General features: G+C 38.3%; 1 protein-coding gene across 1 annotated transcript in view; it reads right to left on the reverse strand.

The window, feature by feature from the left end:
- Positions 1–18,488, reverse strand: part of PTDSS1 (phosphatidylserine synthase 1) — a 69,651-nt gene that overhangs the window by 30,846 nt on the left and 20,317 nt on the right. Inside the window, exons 5-9 of the mRNA XM_069086592.1 lie at positions 15,939–16,097; positions 12,548–12,699; positions 10,153–10,294; positions 8,316–8,428; positions 2,925–2,990 (exon numbers count right to left, since the gene is read on the reverse strand). Coding sequence (XP_068942693.1) covers positions 2,925–2,990; positions 8,316–8,428; positions 10,153–10,294; positions 12,548–12,699; positions 15,939–16,097 — 632 coding nt within the window. The remainder of the gene's footprint in view (positions 1–2,924; positions 2,991–8,315; positions 8,429–10,152; positions 10,295–12,547; positions 12,700–15,938; positions 16,098–18,488) is intronic.

Below are 18,488 nucleotides of genomic sequence, written 5' to 3' on the forward strand. Positions count from 1 at the left end.
ATCTATCTATCTATCTATCTATCTATCTATCTATCTATCTATCTATCTATCTATCTATCTAATCTATCCATCCATCCATCTATCTACCTATCTATCTCTATCCACACACATATATAAATGTATGCATGTATGTATATACATTTGTATGTGTATATATATATAAGAATAACACAAAGGATATGCTTCTCAAGTCTGCAATCTAAATAGGCTGGCACCCAGCAATCTGAGGCTAACTGGGGCTCCTAAGCACTGTACCATCATCAGGTTTAGGGGGAGGATTCTGATTTAGAGGCATTCAGTCATAATCCCATAGATTTTAGTTTCACCCCCATTGGGTCCCCAAGCACAAACTCTCAATTTCTGAATCTGAGGCTATTTTTATATTGAGGAGTATAACGTGACAACTCATAAAACTTTGTCCAGATGGTCTAAAACCAGTTCACATGCCTATAAGTGAATAAATAACATAAAGCTTGGTGAGTTCTGTTTCACAGTGATAGGAAGAGCTAACAATGAAGGATCAGAAACTTCTGTCTGAATGGTGGGATGCTCCAAGTTGGTAGTACAGTATCCTGGCAGCAACCTTTGGGACATCTATTAAAAACACAAGATTAGGATTGTGAGGCTCTGCTTTCATGGTATGCACTGATACTGAAAAATCGATTTTGCCCTTCCGCCCCAAGGAAAGTTAGTGACCTCCCCAAGCTTGCCTGAGGACTCTTGCCTCTGTCAAGTACATGGCCTCCAAATCCTCACCTACAGCTGCTCCTGACACGAGTCCTGAATGGTATGCCCAAATGTGATACCAGAAATAAAGACCCTAATGGCTTAGCTCCCATCATATTAGGTAAGAGTAAAAAGGTGGGACCCTCCCAGAATGCTTGTGATGATGAGGCATTTGCTTTCCTCAAAAGAGTTAGCTACTCCTGTCCATTGGATTTCTTCACTTTGATATTCAGAGCACTAGGCTTGAATATCTGCCACAGACCTCCCTGATGCTTTGTTTTCATTAAAAAGTCAGAATTCCCTGGACTGTACCAATTTTAAGTCAGCCTCTGGCATAGCTGTGGCTCTTAGAGGCCACAGAGCCCTTGATCCTGAGCAGGGAAGATGACCCTGGGGCTTGGACTGGACAGCTTGCCCCAGGTACCCAGGCCCACAAAAGGAGTAACCAAAGGAAAGGGATCAGTCAGTGAGATTTGCTGAGGCCCCCGGGCCAGGCCCTGCTCAGGCTCCCAGGCACACTTTAGCCCTCCTACTTTCTGCACAGCCCTGAGTGGGTGGTTACTTCCCATTTTCTAGGCTGTTACATATTCCTTAGTGGCTTTCTATGTCAACCAAAACCTTTTATGAGGTCTGATGAGTGTTGGCATCACATCATAATTTGGCATTGGGCTTATCTTACAATGCCAGTTCTGCTTATCAAAGTGACCCTGTAGGCATCTGCCTTCCATGCCTGTGTTTCTTACCCATTTAAAGATTTAGAATAGTTTGAGATTATGGCATTCCCAAGGCCTTTAATTATTTACTTTACTGGATAGACCTACATGGGGATGGGGGCTGGAAGTGAGGAGAGACTCAAAGAAAAGATGTAGGGAGAAGATCTCAGACTCTGTCAGAGAGTGCCCGGACTCATGATTCAGAATGTGACCTACCACAGACATAAAAGGTTGACAATCACAGAAAGACTCATTATGGATGATCCACGATGTATCTTAAACCTGCATTTTGGAAACTATCAACATCACATTGTGAAGCATATTCATCAACTGGAGAAAGACACCTGGTTTCCTACAAGTTCTTGGAAGAACTTATAAGATGATTTGAAGAAACTGCTCCTATTGTCTGCTCTCAGCTTATCTTGGCTACTAAGAGCTTATTGCCCTTTTGATTGATGCTACAGAAGACTTATAGATGTGGGGACTCATTTGACTAGTGAGACTGATATTTAGTTCCTAAAGAGATGGAATTAAAATTCATCACAATCACCCTGAATCTTTTCAATTTTCTGTTTAATTTTTCAGGTTTTAGTTCTATTGTGTACTTCTTGAAATCATCAATAGATATTAGGATCTAAATCTTTACTCACCATTGATATGAAAAACATGTTGTACCCTAGCAAGAAAGTCTTAAACAAAGGGCAAGAATGTGTGAATAAGTGGGTGCCAGCATTTCACAGAATCACAAAATAAACTGAAAGGGATCTCAGGGACCCATTGAATCCAATTCTTTCATATTAAAGATGAGAGAATTTGGGTGGTGAGGTGGCACAGTGAATAGAGCACCGGCCCTGGAGTCAGGAGGACCTGAGTTCAAATCTGGCCTCAGACACTTAACACAAAAACTAGCTGTGTGACCTTGGGCAAGTCACTTAACCCTAATTTCCCTCCAAAAAAAAAAAAAAAAGATGAGAGAACTGAAAAGCCCAGGGAGGTTAACTGTCTCGCCTAGGGGTCATACACGCAACAAGGAAATTGTTTGCTAGGAAGAGGAGTAAAATTACATCTCAGCACGTGTCAATTGTTTCAAGGGGTTAATTCCTGCTGACAGGAAGGAAACAAAGAATGCATGAAAGCCCATCATGGATGCTGGAAAATTCAACTTATTCTAAAAGGCAATTTGAATTTGACTTCAATTTTTAAAAGAAATTACCTACCAATTTTTACCTGGAATGTACCTACTAGTTCCATAGCCATAGTCATAGTCATTCTATATCAACCAATCAGAACTATTAAAAGATACCACAAAAGAGGATGCCTGAAAAACCATGCTCCTTCCAAAAGAGTTGACTTTCAAAGGGAAATACAATCTCCCTCTGAGGAAAGCTATCTTCTGAAATTTTAGGCAGTAACCAAAGGACTTTACAGAAGCACTAAAAAATCCTCATTCTTTTAATCTCATGAGATTGTAGAGAAAGTACTCACCCAAATACCCAGCACTGTGTTCCCACTCGTTTGCACTGTGTGTCAGTGAGGTAAGCATAGTACTGTCTGAAAGAAACAAAGGAGGTCCGAAATTACTGAAGGTTTCTTGAGGAGGGGGCAAAGAGGGTACTATATAATTTCGTGTTTGATAAAGCAAATATATTAAAAAGCCACGTGTTTTCAGAGCTCTCCCCAAACCCTCCCTTCTTACTATCTTTTTCTATTAGTGCAGAGGGCACCATCATCCTTCCCAGTCACCTAGGCTCACAACTCAGATGGCATCCATGATCCCTCTCTCTCATGTCCCTCATATCCAAACTGTTGCCAATGTCTGTCAACCTTACTTTTTTGAGATCTCTCACAGGTGTCTCCTTCTCTCCTCTGACACTGTCACTACCCTGATGGAAGCAATTATCATAACATGCTAATTGGTCTGCCAGGCACAAGTCTCTACCCATTTTCTCTATCCCCTACTCAACTGACCAAGTGATCTTCTTAAAGTTCAGGTCTGACCATGTCATCTCCCATTCAATAGACCCTAATTGTTCCTTTTCACTTTCAGAATCAAACATGTCTCTATTTGTCACTCAAAGTCCCTAGTAGGAGCAGCTAGGTGGCAGAGTGAATAGAGCACCGGCCTTGGAGTCAGGAGGACCTGAGTTCCAATCTGGCCTCAGACACTTAACACTTACTAGCTGTGTGACCTTGGGCAAGTCACTTAACCCCAATTGCCTTGCCTTCCCCCCTCCAAAAAAAAAAAGCCCCTAGAACCCTGACCCCATTATACCATTTCTTCTTCTTACACTTTACTTTCCAGAAAGAACTGTATTTTTTGGAATTTTCACTGGCTGCCCCCATCCTTGGAATGCTCTCCCTTTTCTCTCTTGGCTTTCCCAGAAAAGTCTACCTTTTACAAGAAGGCTTTACTCATTCTCCTTAAGGAGAGGTCCTTTTCCCTGATGAGTATCTCCCATTTCCCCTACCTGTGACCTGTTTGTGCAGAATTGTTTGTGTATGAGCTCCTTAAGGGCAGGGATTCTTTTTATCCTCCAGTGCCCGCCTAAAGACGCTTTGGGATTTGCCTTGCTTGGCCAGTTTTCTAAGCCCACACTCTTTGTGGGACTCTAACTAAGAGATGGGTGTGATGGGTAAGACCACAAATGCCAACAATGAAGTCTCTATTTGGCCATGCAAAACAAACAAAGCCTTGGGCACTAGCAACAAAAGCTTTCCTGGATAGCAACTTCAGCCTCTCTGCAAGATGATTTTTAAGGTCAGAGCTGAACTAGAGATCAATTCTCCCCACTTTCTCAAGTCTCAAGACTGGTTTTGTAGATTGAAAATGGAAGCTCCTGCAGCAACTGGAAAGAGATTACAGGAGCCTTTCATTGTCTGCAAATGCCAACGCCTTGGAATCATTACTCACCAAGGTTGAATCTTTAGTCATGACTTGGAGAAAAAGGCCTAGGGAGCCTAACTTTCCCTGGATTTAATTTATCCTCTCTAAAGTGTTATTTAATGAACAAAGCCTTCATTATATTACAAATTTTCATTACTTGATTGTATTTGCTAATTAGTTTTCATTATCCATATAACTACCTCATATTATACTAAGAATGCTCAAAGATTTAAAACTATTTCTCATGAAAGCATAATAAAATTAGAAGAAGAGGGTCAAAGCTTACTAGATTGATCCTGGGATCTACAACTTTATTTTCTCTTACATACTGGCCTATACATGCTAATTTGCATGACTAAACTAATTAAAATACAATTATAATAATCTAAATTCCCAAAGTCTGAACCAATCACCAAATTGCCTTAGATAGCATATAATACAGAGGAAGAGGCTGATTTTGAAATAACTGAGAAAATAGCATGAAATAGGCACACATTTTGATGAGCCCTTCTGAAAAACTGAATTCATATGGTTTTAGTTTCTGGTTTTGTTCTGGATTTTTTTTTTCAGTATGAAGATTCCTAACAATTTAACTGACATGAACATTAAGCCTGGGATTTTAGTGGATTTAACAACATACACCAATAAAAAAATGTGTAAGATAAAAAATGCTAAAAGAGCCTTGGGAAATGTGGCAAACTCTATCAGATAAAAACCTAAAAACTAAAATTTATGAAAAATTCACAAATAATTCCCAACAATGCCAATGGGAAAATGATCAAAGGCTATGAAAAGACAATTTACAAAAGAAGATATAGAAACTGAAAAATATTTACTCCTTCCAAACCATCAAAATATGCAAATAAACAATCTTGAGTCACTCACCAAACTGGCAAAAATAAACAAAAATGAAAAAAATTCAATGCTGGCAAGAATGTGGAGGAGGAATATGTTCACTTATTCTATGTTGGTGACACTAAAAATTGGTGGACTTCTTTTGGAAAGCAACATGCAAGTACAGAATTAAAATTATAAAAATGGTCAGACCATTTAATCTAGTAAAACCATTGTAGGTAGTATGCCTAAAGAGTGCTATCGAATTATCTGTGTGAAAATACTAGCAAGGCTGCACTCTAGACTTCTACTATATCCCAGAAACTTTCTCATCCTGGAAGCTCACTCCAGACCAGGCATTCACATACTCTATATTTTCCCCTGTGGTCTCTCCTTTTGATTGGATGGTTTATCCTAGAATCGCCATTTAAGGAGGGCCAGGTCAGCCACGTCTTATTTCTTTCCAAGCTGCATACCCCAACTTTTTGTATCACATGCCTGCTGAGGACCTTAATCTCTGCTTCCTTCTCCAACCCTCATTTCAGCTTCCTTTGATGACAAATAGTGCAATTCTGTTATTCTTTCTTTAAAAAAAAATACACAAAAACTGAATGTAAGTCCACTATTTATTACACAATCTTCTTTCTCTTAAGTTTTTTATAACGAAATGTTTTTGTTTTTTGATGATTGTTAAATTCACCATAAAAAAGATGCAAATTTTCTGAAAGAAAAGTGATAAAAGCAGAATTAGGAAAGTGCCACCTGCACTGACTTCAATTATATAAAGATTCACCTGAATTATGAGTCAATGGAAAAAGAGGTAAGAAAGGTACAAAGAGGGACGATGTTTCGTCAGATGGTCATGGTTATTTGTATGCTAAAATTAAATTTAAGACGTAGTTTTAAATATGTTTAATAAATTTTGTAATATTTACAATTAATTTCAAAATGAGCTATTTTAAACAATTTTTCATTTTCTGTTTTTAAGGACTATCAATTCAACAAGTATTTAATTTTCCTAACTTCATTTAAAAAAAAAGCTTTTTCTTGTTAGGTTAGAGTTAATATAAAATTAAAAAAAATGTTTCAAAGGTCCACTGGCTGATCTCTTGCACTTGTCCATTATCCTGGAAGCACAAGAGACAAATATTAGATAAGCCTATTTTGCCAACCTGTCTTAAGAAAAGTACTCTGTAAACCATAAAGTGCTATAGAAATAGTTATCACAATGGAGGCAATTTGAGGGAAATTTAAAAAACTGGAAGTAAAAAAAAACTTGAAAAATTTGGAATAGGCTAATGACAATAGTAATAATTTCACATTTATTTTTAGGCTTTTCTCAATCATCTTGACCTCTCCACAGCCTTCAAGACACCATTAATCACCTCCTCCTTGATACTCTCTTCTTTCTAGCTTTTCCTGACACCTGCTCTATCCTCATTCTCTCCCAACCTTATTGGACCATTCCTTCTCTGTCTCCTTTGTTGGCTCACCATCTACATCACACCTGCTAACTGTGGGAGTCCCCAAGGCTCTGTCCTAGGTCCTCTTTCTCTTCTCTCTCTATATGATCAGTAGGTGATCTCATCAGCTCTCATTACTTCAATTATCATCTCTATGCCAATGAGTCTCAAATCTCTCTATATATCTAGTTCTAATCTCTCTGCTAAACTCCAGAACTACATTTCCAATTGTCTATTAGACATCTTGAACTGAATGTCCCATAGATATTTTAAACTCAACACGTTCAAAACTAAACTCAGTATTTCCCCCGCTAAACTTTCCTCTTTCCCTAATTTCCCTATTACTGTCAAGGGTACCATCATCTTCCCATTCTCCCAGGCCAGAAACCTAGGTGTCATCCTTTACACCTCATACTCTCCCCATTTCCAGTCTATTGCCAAGTCCTGACAATACTATTTCCATAACTTTTCTCCTCTGACACTCTGCCACCACCATCGTATAGGCCCTCATCTCCTCTTACTTGGACTATTGCAATAACTGTTAGCTGGTCTCTGTACTTCATGTCTTTCCTCACTCCAATCTGTCCTCCACTCAGCCCTCAAAATGATCTGCCCAAAGTACAGGTCTGATTATATCACCATCACCCTTCCCTTTCCCCCCTTCAATAAATGCTAGTGGCTCACTTTCAGGATCAAACACAAAATCCTTTGTTTAGGTTTTAAAGCTCTTCATAACCTAGCCTCTTTCTAACTTTCCAGTCTTCTTAAACCTTGTTCTCTTCCATCTATTCTGTGACCCAATGACCTGGGCCTCCTTGCTGTTCCTTGAACACAACAATCCATTTCCCAGGTCCAAGTATTTTCACTTCCTGTCTCCCCATGCCTAGAACACTCTCTCCCCTCTTTCTGCCTCCTAGTCTCTCTGGTTTCCTTCAAGACACAGCTAAAGTTCCACCTTCTGCAAGAAACCTTTGCCACTCCTTGTTCCTCTTAGTGTCTTCACTCTGAGATACTCTCTAATCTGTCCTGTCATATTTGCTTATATATACAAGTTTTTAGCACGTTGTAACCTCCATTAGACTATGAACTCCTTGAAAGCAGTAACTGGGATTTGCCCTTTTTTGTATCTCCAGTGCTTACTTAGCATCATGCCCGACATTAGATGCTGACTGCTGCACTCATAATTTCAGACCTATAAATTCATCAATGTAAACAGACATCTAAATTCTAGTTCTGCCTCTGACACATATTAGCTGTGTGACCATGAGCAAGACTCTTAACTTCTTGGTGCCCAAGGCAACTGAGACTAAATGCACACCAGTTGCAGATTGTACCCTGTAAGGGTCTCTATACCAGGAGTTCTTCACTCTGATGATTATAGGTCTTGCAAAAGAATAAAAACAAAAACAAAAACAGGGGTACTATAGGTATGATTTATGAGGGTGTTATGGGAAATACTTAAGAGACTAAGAAGGAACTTGTAAAGAAAGGGGTTTCAGTGTCCTAAGCTGAGATATTACAGTTCTGTCACCACTGGCTCCACCTTCTTCTTGGAACACATAGGCTCCCACAGGGCTAAAGTTTTAAGAGGAAAAACATTCCTTGAAATTCTGCATGATCCTTTTGAATAGTATTTACTGTAAAAACTCATTATTCTCTCCTGAATAAAAAGATATAAAAGGAACGCAAAGTTACCTAACAGTAGGCGCAGTAATCCCACCAATGAAGAGAATTCTACACCAACTTAATGGATGGCTTGCATGAAACACAAAGATATGTTTCAAGAAGAAGGTGTTCAATTCTGTCAGCTGAAAAGGGAGAAGGAATAAGTCAACAGTTTGACAGCAGGCTGCATTCACATTAATCTCTTCTAATACTGTTCCTGGGAATTTTCAGTAACGAATTTGAGGTAATTCTTCAAATAGAGATGCTGTGCCTAAAAAAATCTGGGATCTTTAATGGTGTTTCCAGAAAATATATTGAGACTGCTATCACACAAGAGAAACACACACACACACACACACACACACACACATACAGGCACATACATGTATAATGTATACATACATATATGTTGTTGTTTACTCTTCATTCTTGAAGAGAACCATGACATCAAGGAAGTGACGCTATGACATGCAAAGGGATTGGATTTAAATGAGGGAGGGCTGTGTAAAGTCACCAGCCTCACTTTCTCCTCTGGAGCTATCTGGGTCCAGTGGCAAGATACACAGAACAGGACAACCAGAGATGGTCCTGGATGCAGCACAAAACCTTGGCCTTTTGAAGTGAACGTCTTTGACTGAGGCAGTGCACATTCAGGGATTAAGGCTCAGTAAGGAAATAAGGCAGAGAATAACCTCTTTTACACGGTTAAAAAAAATCAGGGAAGGAGACTGGAAGGATTTCTGGACAAAATAGGAACAGTTGCTATTTGCAATCACTCTGGGCCAATCAGGGCCCAAACAAGGACCAAGTGGGGCTTGGGCTGGGACCTAATATTGTTGGTCAGTCAAGGAGAGCCAGAGTTATGTATATATAATGTATAATACATACACATATGTAAAAAAACACACTAAAGAGGATATATATATATGTATATATATATATATATATATATATATATATATATATACACACACACAAGCATGAAGGTCCCTTATAATGCCTGAGTACTCAAAAGGAATTTTTTTAGTAATACTTCTGGGGATGAAAGTTGATCTTTCTGTGCTAATCTTCAACTCTGGGAACTTTTCTCAGGGTGTAGTGAAATTGGGAACCAACATAAGGCTTATCTCTGGAAAAAAGGGATGTCTGATAAGGATAGCCACACTAATTAAACTATGGTAAGAATTGAAAATTTGGAGCAAATCCCCTTCAAAAGAACAAAAGCCTATGGGGATTCTGTAAGGGGACAATAAGTCACATTATCACAGCAACACTCCAAAAAATTATAGTGAATTACTAATTATAGTTATCTGAATAAGTTCAATAATGCAATGCTCTCTTGAGGGAACTTCTTCCCACTAAGAACAGCACATAGAGTTTCCAGATATCTTCATGCTCAGGAGTTTTAGCTTTCTCATGGGGAAAACAGAGAATTATTAATTTACTCAGATGTCTGCAAAATACTTGTAATATCTACTGCTGAGATACTAGTTTCAAAATCAAATCCCCAATCATGTTGGCATTTTGGAAAATTTTACCCATCTGGTTCTTTGGTTTCTATAATTACTCTAAATAAAAAGTAATCTAATGCCTAACTCACTATTATGGACACTAGAACACTAGTTTCTTTCACAGATAATTGTAATTTATTTCTAGTTTGTTAATTTAAAGACCTGCATCTAAGTCTTCGTGTGAAGTAAGCTCTTAGCTTCTGGTTTTATTTAATTGTACTATTTTCTGGATGACAGAGATAACATTCTATCTTCTAGCCAAATCTAGTTAAGAGTAATTTTAACTTAGACAAACTTAAACTTCACAAAGTTTTTTTCATGGCTGATTCCCCTCCCTTCTCCCCCCCCTCTTTTACCTGCCAGATGATCATGAAAAGGTATATTCCAGCCACTCTCTGGAATGATGACTTGGGGTCAAACCACCGCACATACGTCCAACTAGCAGGAGTGAACTGCAACACAGCCCTTTTGATTTTCCCTGTAGTGGTGTGAATGTCCCTGTAAGAAGAGATTGGCTGTAATATTCTAGCAAAGATCCCAAAGAGGTAGGAGAGGGGAAAGAAGGATTTGAACTGACTGTTTAGCAATAAAAGATCAAGCTAAGTGATATCCTCCCATAGGATTTTTTTTTCTGATAACAAGAGTGTTTATTTACAGTGAAAATACATGTAAAAAAGGCTCTATTGAGAATTTCAGTGAAAATGAGATCAGAGTAAAGGTGAACTCATAATAGAGGTGGTATTATTAGAGTCAGAAAAAAAAAAGTCTTCATTTATTAGTAGCTTTCAAGAGAAACTGAATTATTAAGGACAAAGCTCTAGAACTATCCCAATCATAGATACAGATGCCAGGAAAATTATTAAGCTCAGGCACTGTTTTGTTCCCAGGAAGATATGTACAGGGAAAAAATTCTCTAGGTCCCAAAGAAGCCAAACTCCTCATTCTTTGACCTCAGCTGCCTGGTTGACTGCAGGAGTTGATGACAGAATTATCACCAGCTCGAAGATGGGGGGCCACAAACCTTTTTCCCTTTCTCAATCCAATCTTCACCATACAATTCCTGCCAAGGGCAGGATGCCCACTGTCTGCTGGATACTGATTCCCATAATCCAACCTCCAATGGGGGGGGGGGGGGGTCCCTTACAGTGCCACATCCTGTCCTGGGCTTTGGAACCACTACCATCTTGGTGGCAGGCTGGTCACCATTTCTCAGATGGTTGGGGTACTACCACTTTCATTGCTACTTTCCTTTATGAAACCCAACTTCAATCTAGCCTTTGCCTGACCTGCCATGGATCGACCAAGAACATAAGCCCTTATTTGTGCAAAGTCTCCCCCCAACTACAATATGAGGTCATTGAGAGCAGGGAATGTTCTGATTTTATCTGTATCCCCAGTGCTTTTCTGGCACACAGTAAGTACACAAATCAGCATTTTTTCATTTCATAGTTCTAATAGGATGGTTCTGATGAGTTAAAAAGTTCTGTTGCATGGTCCACAGACTTTGTCTCTAATTCAATTCCTTTGCAAATGTATATTCCTATATATATAGGGACCAGGTGAAAGGTAGATAGATTCAAAAATGAAATGAAAAACCACTATCTCAATACATGCAGGGCTGTTGAGTTAGATACCAGTGAATCAGAGGGTTTAGAGGAGGAAAGGATCTTGGAGATGATGTACCTGAATCCCTTTATTTCACATGAGGAAAGTGAAGCATAAGCATAAAGGCATAAAGTGAGGTGTCTGAGGACACATGGGTGGGTAGTGAAGCCAAGGCTGGGTTTCAAACCTAGGCCTTCAAAGCCCCAAGTCAGCTCACTTCTCACTGCCCTAGGCTGCCAGCACTCATCCTCTGGAGGCCTGAGGAGGGCTTTCTTTGAATCAGATTTCTCCTAGAAAGTGAGTAACTTTATCTGAGCACAGGACAAGGAATAAAGAATTCCCAGTCCAAGACTATGTAAGGGAGAATAAATTATGAGGCAAGGCAAGCTTGTTATATTCTAAGAGATATATTATTTTATTTTACAAGAAATAGTATCAATATTGTAAGAATTCATATATGGTTTTTTTTTTAAACTGAATTTCTTGAACAGCTAGGTAGGGCAGTGAATAGAGCACTGGCCCTGGAGTCAGGAGGACCTGAGTTCAAATTCGGCTTCAGACACTTAACACTGACTAGCCGTGTGACCTTGGGCAAGTCACTTAACCCCAACTGCCCAGTCTTCCCTCCTCCAAAAAAAAAAAAAAAAAAAAGAAACTGGCTTTCTTCTAAGTGCAAAATAATTACCTTGGAACTTGCCCTTTCCTTTTATGACCTTACATTTGGCATAGAGTAGAAAACATTTTATAAATAATCCAGATTGAAATATATGTGTTTATTTTAAAGTCAACTCTATATTAGAGGTTGAGGAGGGCTGTTAATTTAGGCTTCTAGCTTATTCTTTCCCATCTTAAATTTTCTGGCCATTCAATCATAAGTTAGTGAGTATTTGCATATTTTAATAAAGCAAAAACCTGAGGAGGTGGGGTGGTGAATAAAATTCAAAACAATAACTGGTTACTAACTAGTATCCTAGAGAAGGGATTCTCTAAGTCTTCATTTACACTTTCCCTTTTCCCTTATTACAGAAAACTGAAAATTATCTTCATGGGGCCAGTTCCTTTCTACTTACTGACAACAGACTGGGTTATACCAATATACTCCCAATACATCATTAAAAGTTATGACTGAGTTGTAAAAAGACTTACTTGAAGCTGGCCCAGTGATAAGTCCTCATCTCTAAAAACCGGCAAACTACCATTCCCAACCAGATGCCACCTCCATTGCACAACAAGATGTCCAAAATGACTTGATCCCACCAGCACTCAGCAAAGTTAGGCAGAAGATGCATGAAGAAAAGCTACAGAATATAGGAAAAAGATGATGGGTGGGAGAAAAAATAGGGTAAAATACAGAAAGACCTTTTTCTTCTACATAGAGCTGTACTTAAGGAAAAAGCCAATGAAATTTAAACATTTTTTATTCTCTCTTCTTTTGTGTACAAAAAAAGGCCTACTCTTTTCTTGTTCCAAGGTGTCTTGGCACATAGTAAGTGTTCCAAAAAAATATTTGTTGAAAGGAACTCCAGAAATTTCTGATGGTTTATAAAAATGTTAGCAAGAAATGCCTTTTCTAATTTAATAATGGCTCTTCTTGAGAACATACTGCCAGTTCTGCTATAGAGTGACTGGATGACACAAATATACAGGGATAAGAAGAAAATTTTTAGAATTGACATGATGATATAATTATATAATTTAGCAACTCAATGACTGGAATTAATGTTTATAGGTACAGGCCAGAGGAATGTTGTGGCTTTAGGCAAAACCATAAAGAACTAAAGAGTGAAGTCAGTGTGGAAAAAACTTGATCATTTGATCTAGAAAATGATGATTATTCCTACTCTCCAAAAAAAAAAAAATAGTAGCAACAATCTGTAACATAGGTAAGCCCTGTTTATATATGACAATTCCAAAAAAGACCTGCAATTATGAAACAAATTGAGTATGGCTCTGATTCATCTAATATTATTTATCATACTTAGAACACACTAAACTATGGGGAAAAATTCGGATGTTGGAATCTCTATCTCTATCTGTTGTATCTAAACTCCATACATACTGCAAGTATCCTGCTGCTCCAAAGACTGCTTTCTTATATTCAACTGTATAACCCAAGTTATGACTCAAGACCCCAAATCCACATTCTTCGCAAGGGGATCCACATAAGGTAGGCTCTGTTATTCTTGCAGTTCAGGGAACAACACCAAAGTGAGATACCATTCCATAAAGCATGACCTTTAACCATCTGCCAATTTGTTGTCAGGGAAGAGTAAAAATGGAAAGTGGGGATGGGAGTGGAAAAAGGGAGAAGGGATTTCTGCTTTGTGGATTAATAGGACACTAGCAGACTATACACAAGGGAGTGGAATGTGTAGGGTATCCCAAATGGATTTGTAGAGGAAATTTTCCCTTGATATGGTATTCAGATTATGGTCTCCTTTCTCTGATAGTAATGTTTCCCAAATACATTCCAATGAAACAAATTTTGGCTATGAGAAAGTGAATCTCTATAATTAGAATTTAAGTAAGTAGGAAACCACTATTAGCCTTGTAATAGGAATGTAAATTTTAAAGATCTTCCCTGCCCCTAGGCTTAAGTGCACCTGGAGCCTGTGGTAGGCGGCTTGTTTTTCAGTAGATACTTTGTGATTGGGCAGTGGGTAAAGAAGGTTGTTACATTCTCTGAGCCAGGAGAAGGCTATATAAGCCCTGATGTGAGGCTTTGTTTTGGGGCTCACTTTGAGAAATGTTGTGTGATTTGATCAGATGAGACTCAGGGAAGCCGTTGAGAGCCCCCTGGCCTTGAAAAACCCAGATGTTGATGTTTCCCTCTCTGGTAACTGTGATTTGGTATGGATGTAATGGTTGGTCAGTTTGGAAACCTGTCTGCTTGATCTGTTTCTCTATCTTAATAATTCTGTCTGTATACTCTGAAGTTCGGGGTGCTGACCTTTTTCCCCTGAACTAGGTAAACGATATATGTTTGACTGATGAAAGTAAGCTTGTTAACTCATTTTGAGTTGCTTTCCTTTAGAAAAGCAGATCCAAGAACCTGTGTTGGCAGCCACCCTGGGGGATGCTGGGGTGATTGCTGCTACAAGCCTTAAAAAATTTCACTGTACAAATAGTTTTTAATAATACCAACATGTAGGGGCAGCCAGGTGGCTCAGCGAGTAAGACCACGGGCTCCAGTGTCGGGATGACCTGGGGATCAAATCCGGGCTCCAACACTTAGCACCACACCCAGAAATAACTGGCTGTGTAACCTTGAGCAAGTTACTTAACCCTGATTGTTCATAAAAAAAAAAAAATACCAACATGTATCTCTTGTGGTTATATATGTGTGTATGTGTGTGTGTATAGTTTTTTTTTAATACAACAACCCTGTGAAATAGATAATGCAATTTTAACACCCCCTCCCACCTTCACAGGTAAGGAAACTGAAGCCCAGACAGGTTAAATAATTTAGCTTTTTTAGAAATATCTCTTTAAGGAATGTTGGAAAGAGTGCTGTGCTAGAAAGTCAGTGTTTCATCTAGAGAAACTACAGAGTCTGAATGAAGATCGAAACATACTATTTTCACTTTTTTTTCCTCATGGTTTTTCCTCCCCTTTTGTTCTGATTCTTCTTTCACAACATGATTAATGTGGAAATATGTTTAATATGATTGTACAGGTATAACCTATATCAGACTGCATGCTGTCTTGGGGAGGGAAATTTGGAACTCAAAATCTTATAAAAGTGAATGCTGAGAACTCTTTACATGTAATTGGAAAAAATAAAATATTAAGTGGAAAAAAAAAAAGGAAAATCAATGTTCAGTTCCCACCTGTAACATCTGTTTAATTTTATAATCATTATAATTATATATAATAAATGTGGTCATATAACCTCTCTGAGTCCAAGTTTATTTATAAAATGTAGATAATAATGTCTATACTTATGTACCTTACAGGGTTGCTAAAAGGGTTAAATGAGATAATGGATATAAACCTTAAAATGCTATATAAATATCAAGTAATATTTTTTATAAATGAAATTTGAAGGCTATTTATGGAGGATTTATATATAACCTGCAAAATATACTGTCATTCTTATTCCTAAATAATAATAATGCAAAAGGCTCTGGTTGAAGATAAGTATTTCCAAACTGGTCTTCGTATATTTTTGTTTATCACTTTCAGTTATTTTTTAAAATCTCATATTCTACTTCAAAATAATTCACTAGGATAACAGTGTCAGAATTCTGGGACTAAATGCAACACAAAGGGTGGACTAGAAAGCTGGATGAACTTTCTGACCATAAGAGTTGTGAGATATTGACAAAAACTATCAAGATAAGTGGGAAAATCCACTTTTCTGGAGATTTTAAAATAGAAGATGCAAAATATAGTCTGGGATGATGAAGGCACAAATTTGTATCAAACCAAAAGAAAGGACCAAATACGGTCTTCATTGGGTCCATGTGATTGTATCCAGATCATGAATTATATACTTTCTAGATATGTATTTTATGTTACTTAAGTGCCTACTTACCTCAGTTAGCTCCCAGGTAATACTGATTGTCCAGCACAGTCCATAACTCCGAATCAATAAGGCCTTCATAGCCCAGCCCCAGAAATGTCCAAAAGCAAATATGTCAAAATGGCTAAGAATCCTCTCCCAGGTGATGACATGACAGTTTACTGCATACTCCTAAATCAAAGTCGGAAAAGTGAACAATGAAAAACACAGAGACACACAAATTTTAAAGAACTTGTAAAACCTTGTTCACAAGTTTGTATGAACTTTTAGTTAGTATAAAAACTGATCAAGTCTGAAATAATACTCCAAGGCATCTTCATAAGCTGGTACAGCCCTCAAAAAAACCCAATCCTCACTTGCCCAACTTTTTAGCAACGTGTCTTTCCAAATATGGCTAGGAGGGACTTTGGATGGCAGCCATACATTCTATTACCTGGCCTAGATATGAAGCCTTCCACTTTGATAAGACTTCTCAAACTTTGTGAACCTGTAGAATGGTCTTTGAGAATAAAAGAAGACTCCCATACCATAATGAGACATTAGAGTAGAGATCCAGGCTTGTAAAATCCTTTCTTCACAAAAGCCCTGTCAGGTAGGTGATGCCATTGTTATTTTCCTAATTTTACCAAATAGCAAATATACTCCGAGAGATTACATAACTTGCTCATGATCATACAGCTAACAAAAGAACCTGAGTTTTCTAAATTTTAACTCCGATGGTCTTTCCTCTACATCTGTAAGGTTTATTCTGTTTGTCTGCATTGTATTAAACTCTCTCACCCTTTCTCCTGAGGGTTAAATTGATATGGAGAATGTTTCAGCAAAGTTGTAACTATAATGTAATGTACTTTACCTTGACCTCCTCAATTCCCATTCTCTATTTCAGCCAGCTATAAACTGGAGTGCCAATATTATGAAGGGAGACAAGTGGCAACTTAATGCTTCTCTATTTCTCTTTAATTATTCCAAGAAAAGAGGTTTTTAATTTCAATCACATAAAAAGCTAACCTTTGGTCTTAAAAACAAAGGTGAGCTTATTGTCTTTAAATGGGCACTATGAAATGGATCAAAGTTTAGAATGGTAGGAAACTCTAGAACGTATACAGAATTTGGTCCCAAAGGAGATATAGGAGAGCTAAATTTCAATGGGGTAAGAGCAGATTATGGTAGCTCTAAGTCCTTGGGATCAGGAGGTCCTAAAGTAGAGGTACCCAGGCCCTCATCTAGGAAGGCTGCCAAAAGGCAGAAGTAGGAAGCTGAAGAGAAGGCAAACCACAAGGAAGAAAGAAGAACCAAGGGAACTCTGACTGCTTCTAATTGTCTAAGTCTGGCTCCTAAACAGTGTAAATAGTGCTACTACAGGCAGTCAACAGGCTGTTATAGTCAGAGGAGGTCTGGATACTATGGTCCTTTCTAATTCTATGATCCTATATGTTTGAGTAATTTAAAATAGGAAAAGGGAAGCATTTACAGTATAAGGAAATGATGTAGGATCCTTGAGTTTTACTCTTATTTCCACCACTTACACATGCATTATAGAAACATCACTAGTGACAAGTGCTAACCTTGGAGTCAGCAGAGACTGGAGTGTGAATTTAGGCTCTGATAAACAGTAGTTGCAAGTGTGACAACAGGGCAGTCATATACTCTTTAAAACCTGTTTCTTCTCTATCAAGTGAGGATATTACCTACAGTACTTACCCTCCAAAAACTGTTATTAATTATTATTAACAAAAGTAAAACTAGTATTAACCAGATAATTCATGCAAAGCACTTTAATGGTCATTTTTATCATCATACCAGTTTGAAGATGGGTTATGGAAGGAACGATGGAAAGAAATAAGCATTTTCTTATGTGCCAGGAATTGTGCTAAGTGATTTACAAATTTCTCATTTGATCCTAATAACTTTGGAGATAGGTACCAGGAGGTAGGGGAGGGGTGACTAGACAACTTCTTCAGTTTACTTCCAGCTCAGGATCTTAAATTCAATAGGTAACAGTCTTTTAAAATAGTAATAATTACTTTATGGTATTATGACCTGATAAGCATAGAGGAGAACTGACCATAACTATCCTCTAGATCAATCTAGAATACATCAGAAATTTATATTGGCAAGGAGCCAATAGGAGTCAAAGAATCTGGATCCTTAGGTAGCATGTTATCCAGTAACTGACTACACAATTGGAAACCACATCTAGAAGATCAGTTTCTCCTCCTCCAGGGCACACTGGTGTTACTGATTTATAAGAAAATAATGTCAGGGGCGGGCAGGTGGCACAGTGAGTAAGACCGTTGGCCCCGGTGTCGGGAGACCCGGGATCGGTTCCAGCCTCAGATACTTGGCACCCACACAAAAATAACTGGTCGTGTAACCTTGAGCAAGTTACTAAACCCCAATTGGAAGGAAGGAAGGGAGGGAGGGAGGGAGGGAGAGAGGGAAGGAAGGAAGGAAGGAAGGAAGGAAGGAAGGAAGGAAGGAAGGAAAGGGAGGGAGGGAGGAAGGGAGGGAAGAAAGAAAGAAAGAAAGAAAGAAAGAAAGAAAGAAAGAAAGAAAGAAAGA

This window comes from Petaurus breviceps, unplaced genomic scaffold (assembly GCF_028583685.1).
Source record: "Petaurus breviceps papuanus isolate PSGF00001 unplaced genomic scaffold, PetGlider_PUasm1.0 179, whole genome shotgun sequence".
NCBI classification, from domain to species: Eukaryota; Metazoa; Chordata; class Mammalia; order Diprotodontia; family Petauridae; genus Petaurus; species Petaurus breviceps.